This window comes from Nestor notabilis, unplaced genomic scaffold, assembly GCF_000696875.1.
Source record: "Nestor notabilis isolate BGI_N333 unplaced genomic scaffold, ASM69687v1 scaffold27407, whole genome shotgun sequence".
NCBI lineage: Eukaryota > Metazoa > Chordata > Aves > Psittaciformes > Psittacidae > Nestor > Nestor notabilis.
In genome coordinates, this window is record NW_009936425.1 from 9900 (window position 1) to 31786 (window position 21887).

Below are 21887 nucleotides of genomic sequence, written 5' to 3' on the forward strand. Positions count from 1 at the left end.
TTTGGGAATATTTGTTATTCAGAGTGGGGGAACAGAGTGGTTTTGGAAAGTGCAGAGTAGTAGAAATAAAGAATTTGAAACAAACCAACTCCTTTTCTTGCCTGTACCCAAGGTGGCTGTAATCGAGCAATACCTTCAAAACATCATTATCATTCTAGGAAAGATGATCACTTACAAATATTTCTGCAGTGCTAAGATAAAAATAACATGACTGCTTAGTTTGGAATTCCCAGATTCAGGATGCAGAGCAAATTGTGATTTTTGGCCCTTGCTCAGACAGCTCTCTACCTTAAACCATGGGCTCAGGCCCAGTGTGTTTAATTTTGATGACAGTTACAAGCAGCAGCATGGCAGAAGCCTTGTGAATATATTTGGGGACTTACTTGTGATACCAGGTTGTTTTCATGTAGTCTGTGTAGTACTTCACATCTGTGTAGATTTTGATGCCTTCTGCAGTAGGCTGAATTTTGAGAGGTGTAGCAGAAAGAGCTAGAAGTGGAATTGCAAGACTGCAATTTAGGAGGATGCTGAAGAATGCACAGTTTTACATGTTAGGCAAACAAAATCCCAAGCAACCTGTTAACATTTCTCTCTGGAGGATGTGGATAGCTGAAAGTAGGATGGCAGTCTACCTCTTGGAGACCCTGGATCTTTTTAGCAGCATCCCTTCTAGAGATTTGGGTCTGGAACACACATCTCGTACAACTTGGCCAAATTCACATCACAAGTGATGTGACAAGGAGCAGGCTGCAGCATGTAAAGCTCACAGAATTAATGTGTAAGTGCAGAGGGGTTTATGTCCCTGGGTTTATTTATTGACCACCCTCGTTGGCAGTTCAAAGGTGCTTCTAACAGTAGAGCAATGGGAATTGGGGGGTGGTGTACCCGACCCAAACCCAGGGACAGGTCCTGAGCAGTTAGCTCTGAGGTGACACCCCACCTTCTCCCTTTCCACTATTAGTGTGTCAGCTGGTGAGCAAGTGACATACCACTGATCCTGCACAGCTCCTTGAGAAGGTCTTCAAATGCTGCAAAGACATAAAGATTTCAGTGTCTATAAGTACAGTTTTTAGTAGATCACATCTGATCTACCAACTTAATTTAATTATGTTTAGGATGTATTATATCTAGTAGTTGCTTGTCTTTTTCTGTGGCAAAACTTATTAGGAATGGAGCTTTTGCCACAGACTCATTTATTTTTAGAAGCTGGGCATTTCTTACTAAATTTAGATGCTTTTCTCTTCCTTCCCACTCAACAAATTGCCTTGCAGAAAGCAGATTTATGTATCGGGTTCAAGTGACAGATTCAAGGGTAAGAATCAGGATAAGATTCAGTCTTGGGAAGCAGAATGTTCTGATCAATGCTGAGTTGAAGTGACTGCAACATTACTGACTGTGGTGATTAGCAGAATGTGTAACACGGTTATAGCCTGGTAAATGCTGATGTGTATAAATGACATTAGGGTGTCAGAACTGCCTGGTTAGGTTTCAATTTCCAGAGCAGATTCAGCACACTGAGAAGTGCAGCAGGAATCTGCAGTACCATGTAGTTGTTTTCTCTAGCAACTATTCTGTTGGAATTCAGCCCAGAATTTCTTTGACTTGTGGCGGATGTTGAGTGGAAGTTTGTGCTCCTGGTGCTCTGGAAGAGTGGCTGAACGTCCAGGAGGGAAAAACTCTCTGTGGGTTATCAAATGAAGTACAGTATGGGCAGATGCAAAAACCCTCTGAGGTCACATACAAAGGAAGCTGTTGTTCTGTTCACTGGGCTGTGTATAACTTCCAGAATAAGAGGCTGGTTTACACAGTGCATTTTATGACTCCAATCACAAGTGAAATACTTGTGATTTTTAAAATGTTCAGTACACACACACACACATATATATATATGCTACAGTAGGTCAGGAAACTTTATATTTCACCAGTAACTTTTAAGGCAGGTTTTAACCCCTGTAACACCATGTAGGTACTATTGTAAGTAACACTGTGGTAGAAAGCTATGAAATTTGGTTTTAAATCCCACCTGAATCCCAGGCAGGGTGTGCATGTGTATTATTGTCTGGTACAAGGTTCTCTTACCTCCTTTTGTGAGATCAAGTTGAGTGTAGTCCTCACCTCGGTTATCTGAAACAACTGCTTTGTATTGGCCCTCATCTGCTTTGGTTATCTAGCAAATACATATGTGCACATGGCATATTTATTAAAACAATACAAAACAAACTCAACACCCCTCCCAAAATAACCCAACAACCAAACACCAAAATCCCCCAAAACTAAACCCCCCCCAAAACCCCAAACCAAACCCACACCCAGAACCCCACCAGCAATTTCATGTATCACTGAAATAGGGCAGGATTTGGAAAAGGGGGGAAGCTTAGATTTTCTTTCTTCCTCTGAATGAATTTGGCTGGACTGGTGAGAAATGAAGGCAAAAAAGGGCAATTTTCCCCAGAACCTCCTTTGAAGGGTTGGAGGGGGCTCTGGTTCATTACAAACCAAGATGCTGTCAGTTAAGGGTAGTCGGTGTCTCCACTTTCGCCCTCAGTTGCTGGGTGCCCGCTGGGACTGGTGATGCTGAATTTGCCTGGTGTGGCTTCGCCAATGCTCTGCAGTGACCTGCTGGCTCTCAGACCATGTGAGCAGAGATTCCCCTTCACATACATTAAGCTACTTGTTTCCTATAGGTAATGTGGCTGTTTAAAATCAAGATGAAAAATCAAACCCAAACAAGATTCACATTGAGCCATGCGGAGATTGCACTAAAACTGACTACACCATCCCACTCCTTTCCTCAGCTGAGTCTTCTCTGGAGCAGAGTTAAGATTAGAACCTGTTAAAAATGTCTTATTTCCAATTCAGATCTATCTGACTATAATTTGAAATGGTTTATTCTTTTGTGCTTTCCTCAGCATTTGCTCAGTTTCTTTCATGTAGGGGGCACTACCCAAACCACACATGGAATACCTATTTTTCACCTTTTCATGTGATCAGCAAAGCCTCTGAGTTGTTTTGTGGTTTTTACCTTTTTAATACAAAGTGTTCCTATCCCAGTCTGTGGATCAAACGTGCCACCTGCCCGTGCTTTCTTATTGAAGAACCACTGGAAGCTGGTGTCCTTGCTCAGGTTTGCTGCCTGTTTGAAGTCAACATTTACAAGTTAGCATCCCAAACACATTTTACTTCTGACTGCCTGGATTTCCTTCTGGTATGAAACATTACTTGCATTAGAGGATTGCTTCAGAATCTTAGAAACTTCCTTCTCTATTAACATTTCTGTCCAAGATTTTCTCTCTTAACTTCAATTTGTCTGCAGATCAGTGTTTGGATGGGCACTGTTCATACCCTTCCCTTAAAATTCACATCTAAAATTTAACGTTAAAGCAGTTCAGAGTCTGCAGTACCTTGCACGTCAGGAGTACTTCGCAGCTCTCTGTAACTTTCCATTTCAAGTTCTCGATGAAATGTGGGCCTGTAAAAGAAAGATGATGTCTTTCCAGTGGATTTCGCCGCTCCGCAGAGTTGCCTGTGGAGATGCTCCCATCTAGCGGTGGGTCTCCGCGGTGCCGTGTGTCTGGAACGCTTCACACAGCGGAGTGTTGGATGCAGTGCTCACCGCAGTTAGAGCATGTTAGTATTGCTGGGGTTTAATGTCCTCAGGTAACGCATCTTTGTTGAGGAATCCTGTCTCACACTGTAGTTAACGGTGCTGCCTGAGAAGTCCTTTTGACTCTGCATCAAGTCAGTGTAGGAGGTGATAGGCATTTCCCAGGGGAATCCCAATAGAATAGAAAAGCCATCTACTTTCCGTTTTAATTCCCAATTCTGGGGGACAGATTACTTTATGTACACTTTCAGCTTACACTAAACATCTCTGAAGACAGGAAACTGGACCTATAGCCTGGTATCAAAGTTGTTATTAAGTGAGTATTTTTATCCCTGCTGGAAGGGGATCACCTTTCCAATTGTAGGACTTTTTTCTCTGAAACTGTTTTATAAATGTCCTTATTCATGGGTATAAGATGGGGGATAAAATGGAAGGGGAATGTATTCTAGAGAATCCTGTTTTCTACAAGTCAAATGAGTGGATCTGAATTCCATGGTATATATTCACACTGGACAGTTTCCAGAGTTCAAAAATGATCAGTCTTCCAGCACTGCTGGGAAAGCTCTATATTGAGGATTGTGGCTCACCTGGTTTAAATACATCATTTTGATTTTTAAGATCTTATCCTAATGTGTTAATCAGCTTAAATAATACACTTTCAAAGAGATGACAAAGGATTTAAAGCACTCAGTGGAGTTGCTCAGGTTCTGCTAACCTACAGCTCATCTTACCCTGCTTTTTCTTCCATTGTCTTCGTTTTGCATCAGCCTCCTCTGCAACTTTAGCAAAACCTGTGAGAACAGCAGTGGTCAGAGTTAACAACTCCCACTATTTCTCAGTGTAACACTTCAGAAACTTATGACCATGAAAAGTATTATCCTGAGAGCTGGGGTATTTGGCTGTAGGGCACCTCCCATGCATGAGCTGCCCCTGGTCTCCGCTGAGAACCCCTGCATTTAGTAAGTGAAACAGGAGTTTTGGCCATACAGAAAGGTAGGCTAGAAACCCTGACATGAAAATCCTTAAAAAGTTACAAACACAGAAGGCACAGAGAGCACAGAATTTCCCTCTGCTTTAGACAGTCTCTCTTTCCTTCATTGTCAGTAAAGGAAAATGGGCACTTTTAGAGCACAATTCATCAAACTTATTTTATATCCTGAACTTAGCATGTGAATCCCTCTAAAACTGCCACTTGTTCTCCACCAGCTGTAAAGGGAGTCGAGTAGATTTGGCATTTTATAGACACTTTCCATTCAGAAAGTTTGGAAGCTTTAGAAGGTAACTTGAAAGCAAACTGTTTGCAAGAATTGAAAATAGAGATAGACACTTTATGGGGGAGTATTTGAATGAGAATCCTGTTACTTTCTATTTTTAATGGATTTAAAAAGGGCTCTCCATACTAGCATATACAAGGACCCTGTCTGCTTTGTGTTCAGCTTGCTTTGGTGCTTGGACTCCTCCTTGAGTACAGTGGACATTGGTTTCTTCATTGCATTCAGTTTAATGCAATTAAGCAGCTGCTAAATACACTGAATAGTCAGCCTGTGTCCTGTGATAAATGAGTCCAGGTAATAATATATCATAGAGTTTACTGCCAAGGTACAGTTTGCCATAGCAGGATAATATGTAAAACATTTGGAAAAATAACTGAGCATTCCACTGGATGTTTTGCTTTAACAGACCATTTTTATCCTCAAGGACCCTATTTGTAAGACCAAAAGCTTCGATTTATGTTAAAGAGAAATTCAGGTAATTTCTTACATGATTCCTGGACTTCAAATGTGTGCTAAAATAACTACTTGGTCTCCCCATTTATAACCATTATAACAGTCGGAAATACTCCAGCGCCTTAAGTGCCTAGAAAGTTTCCACTGAGCATGGCAGGCTATATTTGATCCTGAATTTCCACTTACATTCGTCCACAAGAACGAGGGTGAATTGATTTTTAGCTTTTCCATCTTGCAGCTGGGCAGTGTAGATCCCTTTATCATCATCACAGAAGTTCTGGATTATCAGTTCTACGAGACCTTTCGCTTTGACAAAGTTGATTTTATGTGTCTGTGTAAAACAAAGGAAGTAAGAGAAACTGAATAGTTTTTCCACAGCAGAACTGTTCCAAGGTCAGATCCTGGCATAGCATCTTCTTCAACACTCAGACACTACAGTCCTTTTGTACACATATCCTCATCTGAGAGGAGTGGTGGAGCCAATGCACTCTGATGTTCTCTACTCTGAGGTTCATCTCCTGTTAGGTCATGTATAGGGGTAGAGTACAGTTGCTTACAGCAGGACTTTTCTCTGGGAGAGAGTTTCTGTTAAAACCACATGACACAATATGTTCTTCCATGTTGGATACTCCAGACTTCTCAGCTTACCAGAATCTGTATGTTTTTTAGTATAATGGAAGTATTGCACTTAGTTACATGTCTGTGGCATTTAATTGCATATTTGGGCAATGATGAGTAATATTGCCACCCTGTTGACATCGTGCAAGCACTGTTGAACCCTTTATACATACACCCTGAAACCTGCCAGATGCTTGAGCACAAATATTAAGGCCTTGCCTTACCATAAAGGCTCACTGCCTTGTTTGCTCTGAGCAAATATTATCATTACAAAGAGCTGGACAAATACCTTGTGATTGTGCATAACCATGTCAGCTCTCCAGTGTAGAAAAGACAGTTCTTGGAATAGATAAAGCCTTCAATAAACTTGCTCCCCATTGCTTTAAAAACCCAAAGTGGCACTAACAGCTCTGAAATCCTCTGGCCTTGTCCCATCCCTTTGTTACATCTGCTCTGTTTGTTGTCTTGGCAATGCTCCACTGTGTTTAACCACAGGCGAATGATTTATACAGCTCTTCATTCTCAACTGTTCTCCCCTCTGGTTCTGTCATTCCAAATGCTCTTTAAATGTTAGAATATTAACTTGATATGGGAAAACAAGGGAGAGGGTCGGACCATTTTTAAAATGTATTGGAAGGTTGGGGTGCACTGTGACACATGAGGAGTGTTATTTCCAGGGCCTCGGACTGACAAATATGTCCATGTTCAGTCCAAGCAGACAGGGTGGAAGCTTGCAGCTTTGCTTGCTAAAGCAGAAGAAAAGTATTCTGCCTCATTGTGAGAGATGGTGTTTCTTTAGCACCCACTCAAATGAGATGAGTTTGTTCATCCAAGACAAGGCTCTGACCAGCAGGGGTGCATTTGTGGTGTCAGATGAATTAATTACACATGGCTGAGGTTTGTGGTCAGAAAATTCCCTTAGAAAAGGGCAGTGTCTGCTGTGGCAGGATTGCCAGAGGCACCCTCTAGGGAGGGGGTGGATACCAGGGAAGCAGGGTAGGGAAGAATGTTCTCTGAGTGTTACCACCAAAGGTTTTGCTGGCGTTAGCATTGAGGAGTACTGCACTAACAGCATCAGTGTTGCAGCCTTGCTCGATGCTAGGACTGGGCAGCTTGAATCAGACTTTTCTGCACGGTGGCAAACCAAGCTCCTCCAAAACCACACACCAAAGTATCTGATGGGAATTCAGAGCACTGGGAATGTACCCGTTTGCTCTACCTCCCTGTTCAGCATGGGGGGAGTCAGTCAGAATTACAGACAATCGGAACATACCGGAGTACTTGTGAGCTCCTTGTCATTGAAGATTAAATGCAGCTCTGCATTTGGCGACAGCTTTTCAACCTCCAGCCACAGCCGCACTTCTCCTTTCTCCAGAACATCAATGTTCCATCCAGATATCAGCTTGATCACTGGAAAACAGAGAGAACCATGGAGGGGAATGCACAGGCAAAGCACAGGATTTGGCTTAGCCAGGGTTACACCAGGGTTCCCCTGTCAGCCTGTCCGTATGGGAACGGCTTCTTCCTGGTTCAGCTTACGTGGGTTCCTGATTTCATGGCTGCGTTTCAATAACTTGTCCAGATCTGAAATGCAAAGAGTAACAAGATTAATACAACCAGGCCAAACCAAATGCATTGTATCAATTTAATGTAATTTGCTCATTAGCTTTATTTACGTCAAGAAGGTAAGTACAAAACATTCAGTAGCGGGGAAGACTAGAAAAGGTTCTGAAAGATTCTTAGTTATGTCTGAATAAAATGTTGGTTGTATCAATTCAGAAAGCACTGAAGTTTTAAGTCGCTGTGATAGTGTATCTGTGTGTGAAATCTGAACTGTGATGGAAAAACGACCTTCCAGCAGCATGGGATCTTTCTCAGGGGACTGTAAAAGAAACTGCGCTTGAGCCTTCAAGGAATGGGAAACATCTTTCTAATGATGCCACTATCACTAAGTGATGTCAGCCACTTACTATTCCTCTACAAGAAACTTTCCTCTCGACATCTAATATTAGAAAATTGTGGCTCATCAGATTTTTGCTCTTGTCATTTATTAGTTTTTACCTTCTTTTGTTAAAGTGCAGCTGGCCGAGATATCATCATCCACATCCGTGACCTCCACGGAATATATGCCCAGATCCTTTTCTGATGGCTCTTTCAGTATAAGCTTAGATCTTAGGAATAAAAATAATAACAATAAACATTAAAATTTCCTCAGAAATCATTCTGTAACAGACTGCAACACATTTGGTACACCCAGAACACTGAATGTAGTGCTTGTTGTCGTTTGTATATGACACTGATGAGCAAGGCAAGCCCGTCAGCAACATGTTGGCTGATGCTTCCCTTCTGTGACCTGGAGACTGTGCTGAATGCCCTGTTTCATGGACACCAGAGTTGAGATCAGACTCAGATATATGCAGTTCAATAGTGTTTATGTATTTTGGCTGAACACTGGGAGGAGAGAGAAACATTTGGCTTCTCCTTTTTCTCAGTGTTAGTATGTTCTTTGCAGTTAGTTTTCTTAGGGTATGTTATATTACTCACTTGTTGCCTTTCTCTTCTATCTGAACCCTGTCAGCATCTGGTGGCCCTTCATAGTCCTTTGTCCAGATAAATTCAGAGGAGTCATTCTTTTCAGGAGCTTCAAAAGCCATATAAATGAAACCCTCTTCATCGACCCCAAGTTCAATTTCATTTGTGCCTGTATAAGCAAAAAACCCACAAGACATTCCTTAGCAAAACAGATCAGGGCTTAGCTTCTGGTCGTTTAACTAGCGTGTACAGCTAGAGTGAATTTATACGAGCAGTTTGATTTGCTAATCTTCATTTTGTCTGAGGTTCATTCTTGCTATGAAACATGAAGCTGATGTTCCATAAAGCAGGTTTTTACTGGAATCATCCTAGTATTTACAGACTCGCACAATCTCACCACTTTTAGTTTTATACCAGGTTTGGTTTTAGCCACCACAGGATCTGAGGGGAGCGAAGGGGGTCCAATTCCAGCTTTGTTCTGTGCTCTTACTCGGAAAATGTAGCATTTCCCTGTCTCCAGATCTGAAACCTGCAGGAAACAATGATGGGAGTTATCATGAGACTACATGAGAAGTGACATGTAGATACTAAACAAATGTACAGACCTTCATATGGGTGGTGGCTGTGGGCTGCTTATTCACTTGTTTCCAATCCTCTGACCCTTCTTCACACATGTCCACATAGTAGCCCGTGACTGGAGAGGCTCCTGTGTACAGTGGAGCTTCCCAACGGAGGTGCAGGGATGAATCTCTTACTTCAAAGCACTGCACATCGTAAGGGGGCCCTGTTCAAAGAAAGGCAGGCTGTCAAATGGTGACATTAAAAATGCAACCAGCTGCATTTTGTTTGAGTTTGAGATCAGAAAGCAGAGGTTTATGATAACAAGAGAGTAGTGGTTCCATAGGAGGTGCTTTCTGTGCAGAAATAATACCCTGTGTCTGAATCCAAACTTCCCTGGGAAGTGTCTGTGCTTTCTGTGCTGGGAGCACCCTCATTCAGACCTGTAGTTTTCAGAAGTCGCTTGGATGCACAGGAGGGTGAGGCCATAACTAGTACACCCCGTAATACTTTTCTGTCTGGTTTTGCAGGAGAGGTACCTGGTTCTCGCATTGTCCATTCCTCACATTTGAACAAGTCACTGGGTTCAGATACTTCCCCAACACCAGCCATGTTCACAGCAGAGGCACGGAACTGGTACAGGTGACCTTCCTCAAGGTTGCTCACCTTTGGGTTCAGAAGTACAAACACATTATTAGCACAGCCCTGCGTGGTTGTCATCTTGTGAGGGGAGGAGGAGAGCTCTGGACTAGAGGAATTAGAGGAAAAGCTCCTCAACCCTCGTTACAGCTGCATTTCCCACTGTGCGTAAAGAAGGATGCTTTTATATCTTAAGTGAATACCGTGTAAACTCGTTGAGGAATGGGCTGAATGTTGACTTCATGCCAGTCCAGTTCAGCCATGTCATGCTGATCTAGGAAATAACCCAGGATCTTTGCTCCTCCCTTACGCTTCGGGGGCTTCCAGGCGATGGTCATGTTGGTCTTCCCGCAGTGCAGGAGAACAAACCCATGCGGTGCTGATGGACACGCTGCACAGCAAAGGGAGAGAGAGGACAGGCTGTTCAGTGCAGGTTTGGGATCTAGGGTTTGGGAAAAGAGGTTTGGTTTGGGATGAACTGGGCTGAGGACATCTCTGCTCATTCCAGATGTGATTCTGTTTGCGTTAAGTTCCCCTAATACTACTTCTGCAGTGTAAAAGTATTTGAAAATGACCAGATCCTTATTGGAAGTCACAGCAAAAGTCATGGATGTGTCTCAGGACGTTCCTTGCATGTCGCTTTATGGTTTGTCTGGCAGAAAACAGGAAGCACAGGGTCGATAAAATGGAGAAGATAGAGGGGTAGATGCTGGTTCAGTGGTTGGCTGTGTTTGGTAGCTGCCCCAGAGGAATTCACCATGCTGGTTTCAGGTACCAGCACAATTGAGCACTTACTGTGGTCACTTGTACCAGTCGCAAACCCTGAGAATGTAACATGCTGCTAAGCCAAATGGTGGTTAACTGCCCACCCTTGGAGAGCTCAATCCACGGCAGAAGCTGCAGGTTGCAAGAAACTCAGTTCCCTGTTGCTTCACTTGCCTGCTCGACATTACCATTCCGTGTAATAATAGCTCTGCATGTAGATCCGTGATTTGAGGGACTGGATTTCAGTGTGTATGCACAGCTGGATGTTAGTACTTACCAATAGCTGGTCGTACAACAATGGGATCTGTTTCTGGTGAGCTTTCACTGAGTCCTGCCTCACTGACAGACTTCACACAGAAGACATATTCTTTTCCAGGCTGCAGCCCAGGAACAGTAAATCTGGGAGACGAAATTAATCTGTAAGTGTTCGACTGTTCAGGGTACAGGTAAACAGTCTTTTGAGCAAACAGCAAGGCCTTTCAGGGAGGCATTATTACTGACAAAACCATTACTTGCCATTTCGTGTTAAAGTGCACTGTGTCATGTAAAACGGCACCAATAAACCCAGGTATCTCTCTGCCTGGGTTGGCTGATGTTGTCAGTAGAATAAATAGGAGTTTTTAATGGACTTTTTCTGCTTGCTGTGTCACCCCCTCAGCTAGAGAGGTATTTTCCATCCTGAGTGTTGAGTGGTACCAACCCACTCTATGGGAAAGCAAGCAGAAAACTGGGATGTGGTTCTGCTGGTGCCACAAGGTCCATGCACCCCTTGCAGAGCCCGAGTCTCTGAAGATGGACACAGACTTTGCTGTCAGTCTGACTTTGGATGTAAAAGTGAGACTGTGAGCAAGACTTCATGCTAACAGAGGCCACGGTGGCTGTGGGTGTGCAAGCCTCTGTGTGTGCAGAGAAAATTTCTTTTTTTAGCTGAAATATGACTCCAGCCATAAAGAAGCCAAGCTGACACCCTGTCTGCTCCCAGTGGTGTATAATAGCTGAACTCACTCGTTGCATGTCACAGGCTTATTATTGACAGTTTGCCATTCTTCTGTCCCAGTCTCCCGACAGTATATGTAGTAGCCAAGGGGCTCCAGACCATCCTTTAGCTTATCCCACTGCAAAACAACAGATGTCTTGGTGTCTCTGAAAGCTAAAACCTGGGATGGTGGAGGCAGAGGAGCTAAAAAAAAAAAAAGCACAGAGAAAGATGGGGGTGTTAAAATTTATAAATTAAACCAAAAAACTATCAGCGAGTTGGCCTGTTTGAGTTATTCACCTTTTCCACAGCACCATTTTCAAATCAGAGCAAATGCCACAGGCATCATCCCAGTCTATAGCCTGAATTTTTGTGTTTGGGTTTGCTGTATCTCATATTCCTCTCCCGTACAGCCCACTGATTGCTGCAGTTACACCTACTCAGCCTGCTCTGAGATGGAGGAGAAACAGCACTGATGTAGGAACTCTGGTTAACTCTGCTGTGAAACAGGAACAGGCCAAGCTGCCTTCACAGCCACATCATTCCCTCCCACCCCGGTCCCTGTCACCTCTTACACAGAGCTGGAAGCAGACACGGATTAAACACAGGCTTCCACTCTTTCTTATTTTATTAAATGTAATTCCCCATCATTACTTGCTTAGATTTACACTGCACTGACCAACTGCAAAGCAATTAAAGAAGGATTTAAGGCTTGGAGAGATTTCCTGGTATCAAAGCGACTGCTGTGTAGCCATATACCATGAGGTTTAATGGAAAGGGGGGGCATGGGAGCCCACATGTTACTTTCAGAGTACCTCTCCTTCTCTGTATCAGCAGTGTAGAGCACACTAATGACACAATTACCCAGTTTTGCTCCAGCAGTGACAGGCTCGCTGGGCAGGGACGGCTCACTGAGTCCATACTTGTTCACAGATCGCACGCGGAAGCAGTATGATTTTCCTTTAACAAGATCAAAGAGTGCAAATCTTGGGGCATTAGCTGGCATGTCCAGATTAACCATTTGCCAGGAGTTGCTGCCTACAAGTGACTGTAACAAGAAAGGTGATGATTTACAACTCAAGCTTAAAACCCTCCTGAGCAATAACAAAGCTGATCTTTACAGGAAAGCATTTAAAAAAACAACCAAACAATGAATGATGTATTTCTTGTTGATAAACCCAAACTTTCCTTCCTTGGCAACAGAGGGCCCCTCTGCAGCAAAAATGGTGCAGTAGGTGGGAAATGAGTATGTATGAAGTAGGAGGTACAAACTAGCTGGCAAAATGATGAGTAGGGAACAGGAAAGCGAGCCATTGTGCCATTCTGCACAGCTCTTCCACACTTAGGGGCCCTATGGGCAGGAGCATTCTTCCTGTTAAAACTCTACCACTATTGTGTGGTGTGAAACTTGTTTATTCTTTGTTAATCATTACTACCTGAATTGGTATCAGGAGTGTGGATCATAGCTCAAGTGAGCTGTGGAGCTGGAGAGGGGCTGAGCTTAGTGTGAGGCTGTAGTTCTCTAGTTACGACCCAGGGAACACCCTTGTCTGAGCTACAGACCTCAAAAATAAGTGGTTCTGTTCTGCAGTTTCTCTCCTATGTGATGTTATTTTCTTACCTTTTCCACATAATATTGCAGTGGCTCTTTGCCTCTTGGATCTGGTTCGTCCCACGCCAAAGCCACATAATCTTCTCTGACCTCACTTGCATGAACATTGGTGGGTGGCAAGGGAACTTTAATATGTCCTGTGGGAAGTCAGAATAGGCTTTATTTTAGTTATAGCCTTGTAGGAACAAAGAGTTCTTTTACAATGGGTTATGTTTTCCCACTATAAAGTAAGAGTCTTCAATATAAAGGAGGAGTCTTAAACTCTTTGGGGACATAGAGGCAAACCAAGATTATTATAAAAGGCTGTGCTGTAAGGTTCTGATCCTTGTGCCCCTTACAATGATGTCTTATGTATCTATTATCCTAAGCATGTTTTCTCCAGGGTCAGGTTGTTGCAGACCTCATGACTGTAGAACAATCATTCCTCTCTGAGAGAATGGCTCAGGAGAGTTTTGAACTTACCTTCCAGGTCATCCTTCAGGATTTCTATCGTCCGGCCTTCATCGTACTGAATAACTGCAACATCAAACAGGGCAATGTTAGCCCCTGAGAGGAGATGCTTGGGGTTTGTCAGGAGAGGCAGAGCCCAGGACTGTGTCACTTCACTATACATGATTATATCCATTTCATTACACATACAGTGAAATGTCATAAGGGGTATTTTGATCTTTCTCTGTTCACAGTAGCACTGAGGTGAGTTCAGCATGACAGCACCGCAGTGATGTTTGTGAGCATGGGGAGAACCTGGGCAAACCCCATTCAGTTACACCTGCAGCCTCACACTGTACTTAAGGAGCACATTTGCCTGGTTGTAGTACAAACCTGTCACTCTCTTGTCCTTGCTGGAGTCATATGTTGTAACTGGATCACTGGGTTTTGAAGGATGACTTACGCCCTGTTTATTGACAGCCTTTACGCGGAACTGGTATGTCTGTCCTTCCGCAAGACCCAAGACAGGGTGTCTGCAGGTCTTCACAGGCTTCTCATTGCATGGGACCCAATCCTCTGACCCAGCAACACACCTGAGGTGAAACACAGCCCGTGGACTTCCTGCATGGTTTTTCCACAACACCATCATGAGCTTTTCTTGCTCAAAGGTGATGAACATACCGACCTTTCAATATAGTATCCCAGGACCGGACTTCCTCCATGATCACTGGGTGCCACCCAGGAGAGGGTCAAGCAGTCTTTATGGACATCATGGCATTTCACATTGAGGGGGGACCCAGGTGCACCGGCTGTTTCTGCTGCAGCATCTATGGAAACACCAAGGGACAATGTTTAGGGGTTTTTTCCTCTCTGTACCCAAATTTTCATTCAGTAGCTTAATTTTAAGTGTCTAAGGGCCTACATCCTGTAACACAAGTCATATTTTCTAATACCTCAGTCACTACTAAAAATAAGATTTGGACACTTTGATAACTGTATCCATGTGCAAAATTGGGAGATACCTTGTTGTGTGTGAGGTTGTGAATTCCTTTGTGCCAAGCTATTAGGAAGAGAGCTTTTGTTCTAATTAAGATAGAATCCTTATACCTCTAACAAATACGTAAGTGGTCTGCTCTTTATATCCATCCAGCGAGGGCACATGGATAGTGTAGAATCCCTCATCTTCTTTGTGAGCACATGCCACGGTCAGAGAAGCCTCCCGGTCTTGGTACTTTAGTTCCTGGCATTCAGAGTTCTGCAGCAACTCTCCTGTGAAGCACAAGAAGGGGTGAAGGACTCCCCCAGCACTGGGTGATTCAAGGGCAAAAGAAACCACCCAGCAAGATGAGGGAGCTGTAAAACACTCCTGATATTATTATTGTGCCTCTGAGTTACAGCCATGGACTCTGACCCTACTTGGTTGCTATGCCTCTCTGTTCCCTTTGTGCACAAATACAGAGCAAAAAGCATGGTCCTTGGCCTGAAGAGCTTGCAGTCCAGTGAAAGCTTCAGATGAATTAGTGAGTAAAAACTATTTGTATAGGGCAATGGATATAAACGTAGTTGTTGCATACAAACCATCTCTGAACCAGGTGATGTTTTGCTGGTGTTCAGGTAAATCAGAAGAGAAGTAACAGGAAAGGGTGAAGGGCTCCTTTTCTCTTGCAAATAAGGGTTTTAGTGGAAAAGCAAAATCTGCCTCTCTGGCCATAAGGGATCCTGTGAAAAAAGAGTAGAAGTCAGGATGATAAAGAGACTCCTGAGAGCCTTCCTCCTTGTAGTGTTTTTATTGTCATGTATTTAGAGTGGTAGCTAAGCCTTGCACCTCTCATGTGCAGTCAGCCAGTAGGGAAAGCTATAGCTCCGATTCAAAAAGAATCAAATTCCTTCAGGCTATAAAAAGAAAAGAAATAATAATAGCAACAATCATTTACTCACTTCTGTATATTTCTGAATCAAATCCTGACTCCTTTCCATAATACTCTGTAAGATAAGGGAAAACACATTTAGCGAATCTCCTGCCAGTGTTTATCTTCCCCTCAAAACCATATAATGATACTCAGCAAACTGGGGTTTTCCCTCAAAGCACCTCCTACTGTGAACCTTCAGAGTGTCATCATGGGATCACACATTCATTCATATGACAGCTGATGACTGGCACAAACAACTAAGGATGCAGCTATCCAGGAAATGGTTCGTATGACACGAGTGCAAGGAGTACTGCTATAAATGCTCCTAAGTTGCTCAGAGCTGAGGGAGGGGTTTCAGTTGGGCTTCTGTCTTTAACAAGACTGCACTGGGGATGTTTTGCTGGATCAAAGCCTGTGTACAGGGAGCTACAACTTCTGGCATGAGTGTACTGGTATGGTAGTGTCCCCTAGGATCACCCATCACTGCAATGCCTCAGTGATGTCCCTGTTTGGAGGCCGAGCAGGACAGTGACTCATTGACACATACAGCACAGAAAAGGGGTCATAAACATTACTGGAAGTGGGATTTGGCCAAACCCCTGGGTTTAAGCAGCATTCCCAAAGGATGATGTGGGATTCTTGAAGACTACCAGGGTCTGGGACTTCAAGCTTTAACTGATAACTCTCCTGGGACATTGAGGTAACTCCTGGAGCCAAGGGAAGTGTGTTTCCTACCAAATCACTTGCTTCAACAGCCGTGGGTTCTTTGGAGGCATTGTACCCAAGTGCTTCACTAATCTAGCTTGTGAGCACTGCTTGTAGCAGCACAAAATGAATTGTTTGGAGCTGAAATCTAAGAACTGATGCACTTAACACGGGGTGCAATTGAGACACTTTCCTATCTTTATAAGCTGCAAGAAACACACATAAAATAATGTCTCTTTTTTCAGTGAGTGAAGCTTGACAGTAGCAGAGCTCACTCATAAGCAAAGATGAGGACTGGGTGTTAACAGCTGAAGAGGAAAGAAGTAGAAGCATGAGAGGTGCAACCGCATCCCAGGTCCTGTGAGACCCTCGGCAGTGTCTTTAGGGAAGGTGAACTGCTGCTGCAGGAATCACTGATCCCAGAGACCCTCCCCTGGCATCAAGGGTATTCCAGACAGTGTGGGGCTGGGAAGAGAGATGCCATCAGCCTGCCTGGGGGATAAGGAATGTTTCCAGTGGAGGCAGGATTAAGGCCTTGGTGTGGTCTCTATTTTCAGAATGTTACATGCAAATAGCAAAAGGAAGACTCATGTTACTGGCGTGGCATTAGGCAGGGTCAAGGCAGAAGGAACAGTGCAGGCCTCTCACCTGCAGTCACAAGGAACAGGGTTTGCAAGGGGTTTGAAATGTGGGTCAGGCTGATGCAGGGCACTTCAGTCAGGCATTAAAGGTGAAGAGAACAGCCCCCTCCAAGGTTTTTTGGGACAGATCACAGCCCTTACTCTTATCATCTGCCTGCTCTGACCCTAGAGATTCTGACTGGAATTGGGAGGAGTATGTCATTATTGCATTTTATTGTTGAGACAGCTGCCTGTGCTTTATGGCAAAGGCTCCGTTCCTGAGGCCTGGACATACCTTAAGAACTTTTACAGCAGAGAGGTGTTGCTGGTGGCTTTTGCTGGGTACAGGGAATAGGAACCTGGGCAGACTTGCAACTCAAGGTTTTCTGGGCTATTCACATGTCCCTTTACAATTGGTAAATGAGTGCTGCATATTTCCAGATATGCTGAATTGGAGACTGTTTAAAGCACCTGGAAGCTGCCATAAACAACACACTTCGTACCAGTTCTGGAGCCACCTTCTTCTGTGTGTGTATGTATCCCCAGACGGCATTCATGCAAAGAATAAGTGTGATAATAACATAACCCATGACAGAGCCAAGAATATATTAAAGCACTAGCAATAAAAATACTGTCTAAATCAAACAAAACCCCTTCTGTCTGAAGAAATAGTTTAAGCTGCCTTTGCAGTTCAGTCAGTCAAAGAAACCCATCTATTCTTGACCAGTAAGACCCAAAGCAAACCTGTTCCTTTCCTTGTCATCTGTTACCACTTGAATTACTCCCTAGACTTGCTTAGTCCCACTGAAGCATTTAGTTCTCTGCAGTTCTGTCGGTCTATTCTGTTCAGGCTCTTTATGACAAAATTGTTAGGTTTTATGTATATGCTTATATATGTATGAAATGTGAACAGCAAAACTATTATCCTGTGAGACTGCACTGCATATTTCTTAATGCTTGATATAACTTCCCTTTTGAAGTACTGGTAGTTTTCTTCCTTCACCATATGTCTGGATTTGACTTGTGCAGAATGTGCATCTACGAGTCTACACCAGTTATTTTAAGAACAGCAGAGATCAGAGAAGAAGATCTTGTATTTGGTCTTGGTAGTTACTGATTTGAGAGAGAAATACAGCATTTTGTGCAGCATCTCACTGCACATGCCTGTCGTTAGAAATGCAGCAGAGCCTAAGCCTGTTACATGTTTAACTTATGTCTGATTTGTATCAGTCCAGGGGAAGTAAGTACCTAAATTTAGTACAGTTTTAGCACATAAGGACAGCTGTGTCCTTATGGAATCTGGAAGATTTTGCCTCAGTCCAGAAGCGACTGAGAAAGAAGAGCCATTGTATCAGCCACATACATGCTAGTTAGTGGTAGCTAAGGATTATATTGGCCAGTTGGGCTTTCTCCTCACTAATTAATAGCTGAGAGAAGTTCTCTCCTATTAACAGAGCACTTGCTTCTTTCTCTGGTTTTTCCCAAAGTTCTTGTATGTTCCTATGATACAATGTATAGCTTTGAAAATAGTTTTAAGAATCTAAGGAATCTGAAAGTTTAAAACCAAAGGGGCATTTTGTACTTACTCCTGACAAGCACCGTAGCAAAGGAATAAGCCTCTCCATACTGATTCTTAACTTCAACACTGTATTCAGCAGAATCTTCCATGGAGCATCTGGAAAAAAAAACATTTCCCCTCCTTTTTAGCTTTCAGTTGTTGTTCAGCCTTGTCACAGGACAAATTCAAGGGAGTTCCCCTTTAATCCTAGAAGTCAGAAGTAGATAACTGGCTTTTAGCAAGAAGCTGCTTTTTCTTTTGGTTACAAAGATTTCTTATACTTGTGGCCAATTTTTTCTCTTGGTACCCAGAAGCAAAACATCTCAAGTGATGAACTGGCAAAAGACCTGTGGAACACTGTTCCACTTTAGCACATGTATAATTTGCAGATCTGAACTAATTTATTACAATTGATGCTAAATCACAGTGGTACATGTGCTCGTGGAGTGCTCTTAATGGGCACAGCCTTACTCTGAATGAGGACATTTTCTCCATGCCTAGAAAGAGGCGTAAAGGCAAAAAGGCTCTAAATGTTTTGTTAGATTTTTTTAAGCCTCATGAACTGCTGCTGAGATCACTTCCTGATGGCAGAGGTTTGGCTCCAGCTCACTACAGTCGAGCAGATCAGGCTCCAGAGAGTTATGTTTTGCTATTTGGCATACACAAAGTGGGGCTTTAGAGAGAGCAGGTCTTACTGAACTGAAAAAAACAACTCAGACAGGAGCACACCCGTTACCTGCTGATGTGCAGGGTCAGCATCCCAAACTTGTTTTTTATCTTGTACTTTCCTGCTGGGGCCAGGCGAGGGTCAATGCGCACTCCGTTCTTGTACCTGCGTGAGCACAAAGGAGACGTGCTGAGAGGCAGAGAAATCCACTGGTAGAACCCACTCTTTATTCTGAAATTAACCATGTCAAGCACAACAGAGGCACAACAGTGAAAAGGAGCAGACACCGTTCCCTTTCCCAGGGGTCTCCCATGTCAGTTGAGCAGAGCCCTGTAAGTAACCAGACCCCTCCAGCCTGTCCGTGCCCCTTCCCCAGGGCTGCTGCAGGCTGTGGCAGCAGCTTCGTGTTGGCTCAGTGCTTCCTCCCCAGTGTACGCTCCCGTCACTGCAGCCGGTGCAAGGGACTCGAAGCAGATGGCTCCTGCTTTTCTGTCCCCACTGGGGATCTGTGGGAGGTTCATCCTCTCTTTGCTCTTTGAATAATCCAAAGAGGTTGCTCCGGAAGGGCAGAGGATGTCAGGAGCTCTGACAATAGCAGAGTTAGCTGCCTACGAAGTCATTAGTAATCCAAATGTTTGCATACTTCACACCTTCCATGGGAGCAATAGTTAGTCGCTTCACCAAACTGATCCAAGCACACTTTGCAACCTGTTTTTGAGCTGATCTCTCATTTGTTTCCATCCCTCTGTTATTAATGGTAAATGCTGCAGTCAGGCCTGGTATGTCACACTTCCTCTCCTGTGGTTTGAGAGATACACAAAGCTGAGTAAATGAAAGAGTTGCTTTGTATTTTACAAATTCAAGAGGCAGTAGAAGTTTAGTGCCACAACTTGCGTAGTATCCACAGTAGCCAAGCCTTGGTGGTGTTGTATGTATGTGGTGATTTAGTGCTGGCAGTAAGTTCTGGTTTCTGAGACTTAAATTTTGCTCTCAGGCCGGAGGTCAGCAGCTGGGAAGCAGGAAAACCTACATGAATATCAGCCCTATCCCAGAAGGAGCCCCATGGGACTGTCCACTGCCTCCACAGCCCACTGAATACTTCATGTCTTTACTGGTCCTACCAGTGGAACAGGAGAGTTGAAGTGTTTTCTGTGGTTTCTGAAGCTCCCCCTTCCTTTTCCTAGCAGGACACTGTTACTCCCGTCTGCTTCCCCAAACACACACAGGCTGTGAGCAGCAGCAGGAGTCGTGGCTGGGGCAGACGTACCACGTCACCTGCGGCGGGGGGGAAGCCAGGACCGTGCACGCCAGCGTCACCTCCATCCTCTCCCAGACAGTGTGGACTCTGAGCGGGACCCAGAACATCGGTGCTCGCCCCGAACGCAACTCGATGTATTCCTTCTCCACACGCGCCTTTTCTATGGCCTGTGACAAGGACAGACTAAATAAAGGCAATAGTGACATGGACTCTTTTGCAAAAGGGACATGTGTGATAATGCTTCAGTGGCAGGAGTGTCAGCCCTTGTCCCTATTGCTAATGGTTTTGAGGTTGTCCCAACGCCTGATCAGGTTTAAGATCCTCCCCAGAATTCTACTTAGTCTTGGCATTTCTGCTAGAATAGAGATGACTGATCTGACCTTCCTCCGCAGGGCCTTCCGGTCAGCTCTCACACGCAGCTGTCTGCAGTTCCAAATAACCTCCTTTTCCAACTTCTCCATGTCATTCCCAAACCGAATTCTCTTTTGCCCCCTCTGTTCTAGCTCTAGGATGTCAGCTTCTCTTCTTATCTTGTAATCCCTGGAACACAGGACGATAAAAGCCAACAGAAGTTAGGGTAATGCTTTTTATTTTGTTTTGGTCTTTTTGGTTGTTGTTTTGCAGCACATATTTTTGGTGAAATCAGAAAAAGTGTTCAGGACAGAAACATCAGCTTGCATGTGATGTGAATATGAACATCTGGCCAGTGTTACTCGTAGGAACCAGCAATTCTGCCATGAGAAACAGTACCTTAGTGGCAGAAGAAGGGGACCCATTATTTGACCACTTTTAATCCCAGGCAGGGAACTGGGAGAAAGATTAAAGGGAGGAGGGCTGTTGCTAACTACTGGGGTTGTTCAGCCATGACAGGAGGATGGGCATCAGGGTCATTGCCAAGATTTTCTAGGAAAGAAAGGGAATTCCATCTGTTACCATTAATTTAGTAATCTGGCTGTATTTCCCATTTATTCCTATAAAATCTGTTTTCTCTTACACCCTCGCTTGTGAGCAGGGTGAGTGCTTCTTGTCACAGGTACCAGGGTGCTGCAGTTTCATTTCCTGCATTGTAGTTGAAGTTGGGCGGGTTTCTCTTTAAAGGAAGAACCTCTTGATTGAATCTGAACAAAACGAGTTGGAAATATATATACAAATGTATGCAATGGTGCATACAATGGCTGTATTCACATACATTATCACGTGCTGAGTTCTGACTTACAGTGGGATTTCAGAGGTCAAGGCAAGAGCAGCTGCTATTGATAACTCTGAAGGGCTGAAAGTCTCCTCTTCATCACTTCCAGAAGCAGACACATGTAAAAGAATCCAGACAAGGTTCCACAATCTCATAAACTCAAAAATCAACAGGTTGGAATGCTCAGTGTGGAGAGCAGAGCATCCTGCTGGATCTGGCTCACTCGGCCTGGCCCTGGCTCTGTGGCTTACCTGGTTTTGAACTTTTTCTTCCTAGTGGCGGAGGTCATCTGCAGGCTGTGTTGCCTCTCTTCCTTGTGCTCCTCCTCTCTCTGGTGGAAGAAGGTTCGGGTTCCCATGCTGAGAAGTCAGAAATTAATTTTCTTGCTGGAATAGAATAAAACATAAAGTGTTTTTTGAATAAGACACCCTAACAGAATCTCTTTAGGTTATCCTAAGTCCTTGCTTTGCTTTGATGTTCAAGGGCTGTGAATAGAAGTTCATAGGATACTATCTTGTGG

The 21887-nt window shown here is 43.9% G+C and overlaps 1 protein-coding gene across 1 annotated transcript in view; it reads right to left on the reverse strand.

The window, feature by feature from the left end:
• Nucleotides 1–21725, reverse strand: part of MYOM3 (myomesin 3) — a 24281-nt gene extending 2556 nt beyond the window's left edge. The window contains exons 1-31 of the mRNA XM_010018346.1: nucleotides 21619–21725; nucleotides 21395–21469; nucleotides 20559–20718; nucleotides 20188–20345; nucleotides 18990–19085; nucleotides 18282–18370; nucleotides 15399–15443; nucleotides 15039–15179; nucleotides 14568–14729; nucleotides 14146–14287; nucleotides 13854–14053; nucleotides 13494–13547; nucleotides 13041–13168; nucleotides 12284–12467; nucleotides 11449–11623; nucleotides 10721–10842; nucleotides 9882–10069; nucleotides 9579–9705; nucleotides 9087–9265; nucleotides 8896–9010; nucleotides 8494–8650; nucleotides 8011–8120; nucleotides 7489–7533; nucleotides 7223–7359; nucleotides 5518–5662; nucleotides 4336–4395; nucleotides 3402–3469; nucleotides 3023–3133; nucleotides 2080–2167; nucleotides 990–1028; nucleotides 384–489 (exon numbers count right to left, since the gene is read on the reverse strand). Of these exons, the coding sequence (XP_010016648.1) occupies nucleotides 384–489; nucleotides 990–1028; nucleotides 2080–2167; nucleotides 3023–3133; nucleotides 3402–3469; nucleotides 4336–4395; nucleotides 5518–5662; nucleotides 7223–7359; nucleotides 7489–7533; nucleotides 8011–8120; nucleotides 8494–8650; nucleotides 8896–9010; nucleotides 9087–9265; nucleotides 9579–9705; nucleotides 9882–10069; nucleotides 10721–10842; nucleotides 11449–11623; nucleotides 12284–12467; nucleotides 13041–13168; nucleotides 13494–13547; nucleotides 13854–14053; nucleotides 14146–14287; nucleotides 14568–14729; nucleotides 15039–15179; nucleotides 15399–15443; nucleotides 18282–18370; nucleotides 18990–19085; nucleotides 20188–20345; nucleotides 20559–20718; nucleotides 21395–21469; nucleotides 21619–21725 (3713 nt within the window). The remainder of the gene's footprint in view (nucleotides 1–383; nucleotides 490–989; nucleotides 1029–2079; nucleotides 2168–3022; nucleotides 3134–3401; nucleotides 3470–4335; nucleotides 4396–5517; nucleotides 5663–7222; nucleotides 7360–7488; nucleotides 7534–8010; nucleotides 8121–8493; nucleotides 8651–8895; nucleotides 9011–9086; nucleotides 9266–9578; nucleotides 9706–9881; nucleotides 10070–10720; nucleotides 10843–11448; nucleotides 11624–12283; nucleotides 12468–13040; nucleotides 13169–13493; nucleotides 13548–13853; nucleotides 14054–14145; nucleotides 14288–14567; nucleotides 14730–15038; nucleotides 15180–15398; nucleotides 15444–18281; nucleotides 18371–18989; nucleotides 19086–20187; nucleotides 20346–20558; nucleotides 20719–21394; nucleotides 21470–21618) is intronic.
• Between the last annotated feature and the right edge of the window lie 162 nt (nucleotides 21726–21887).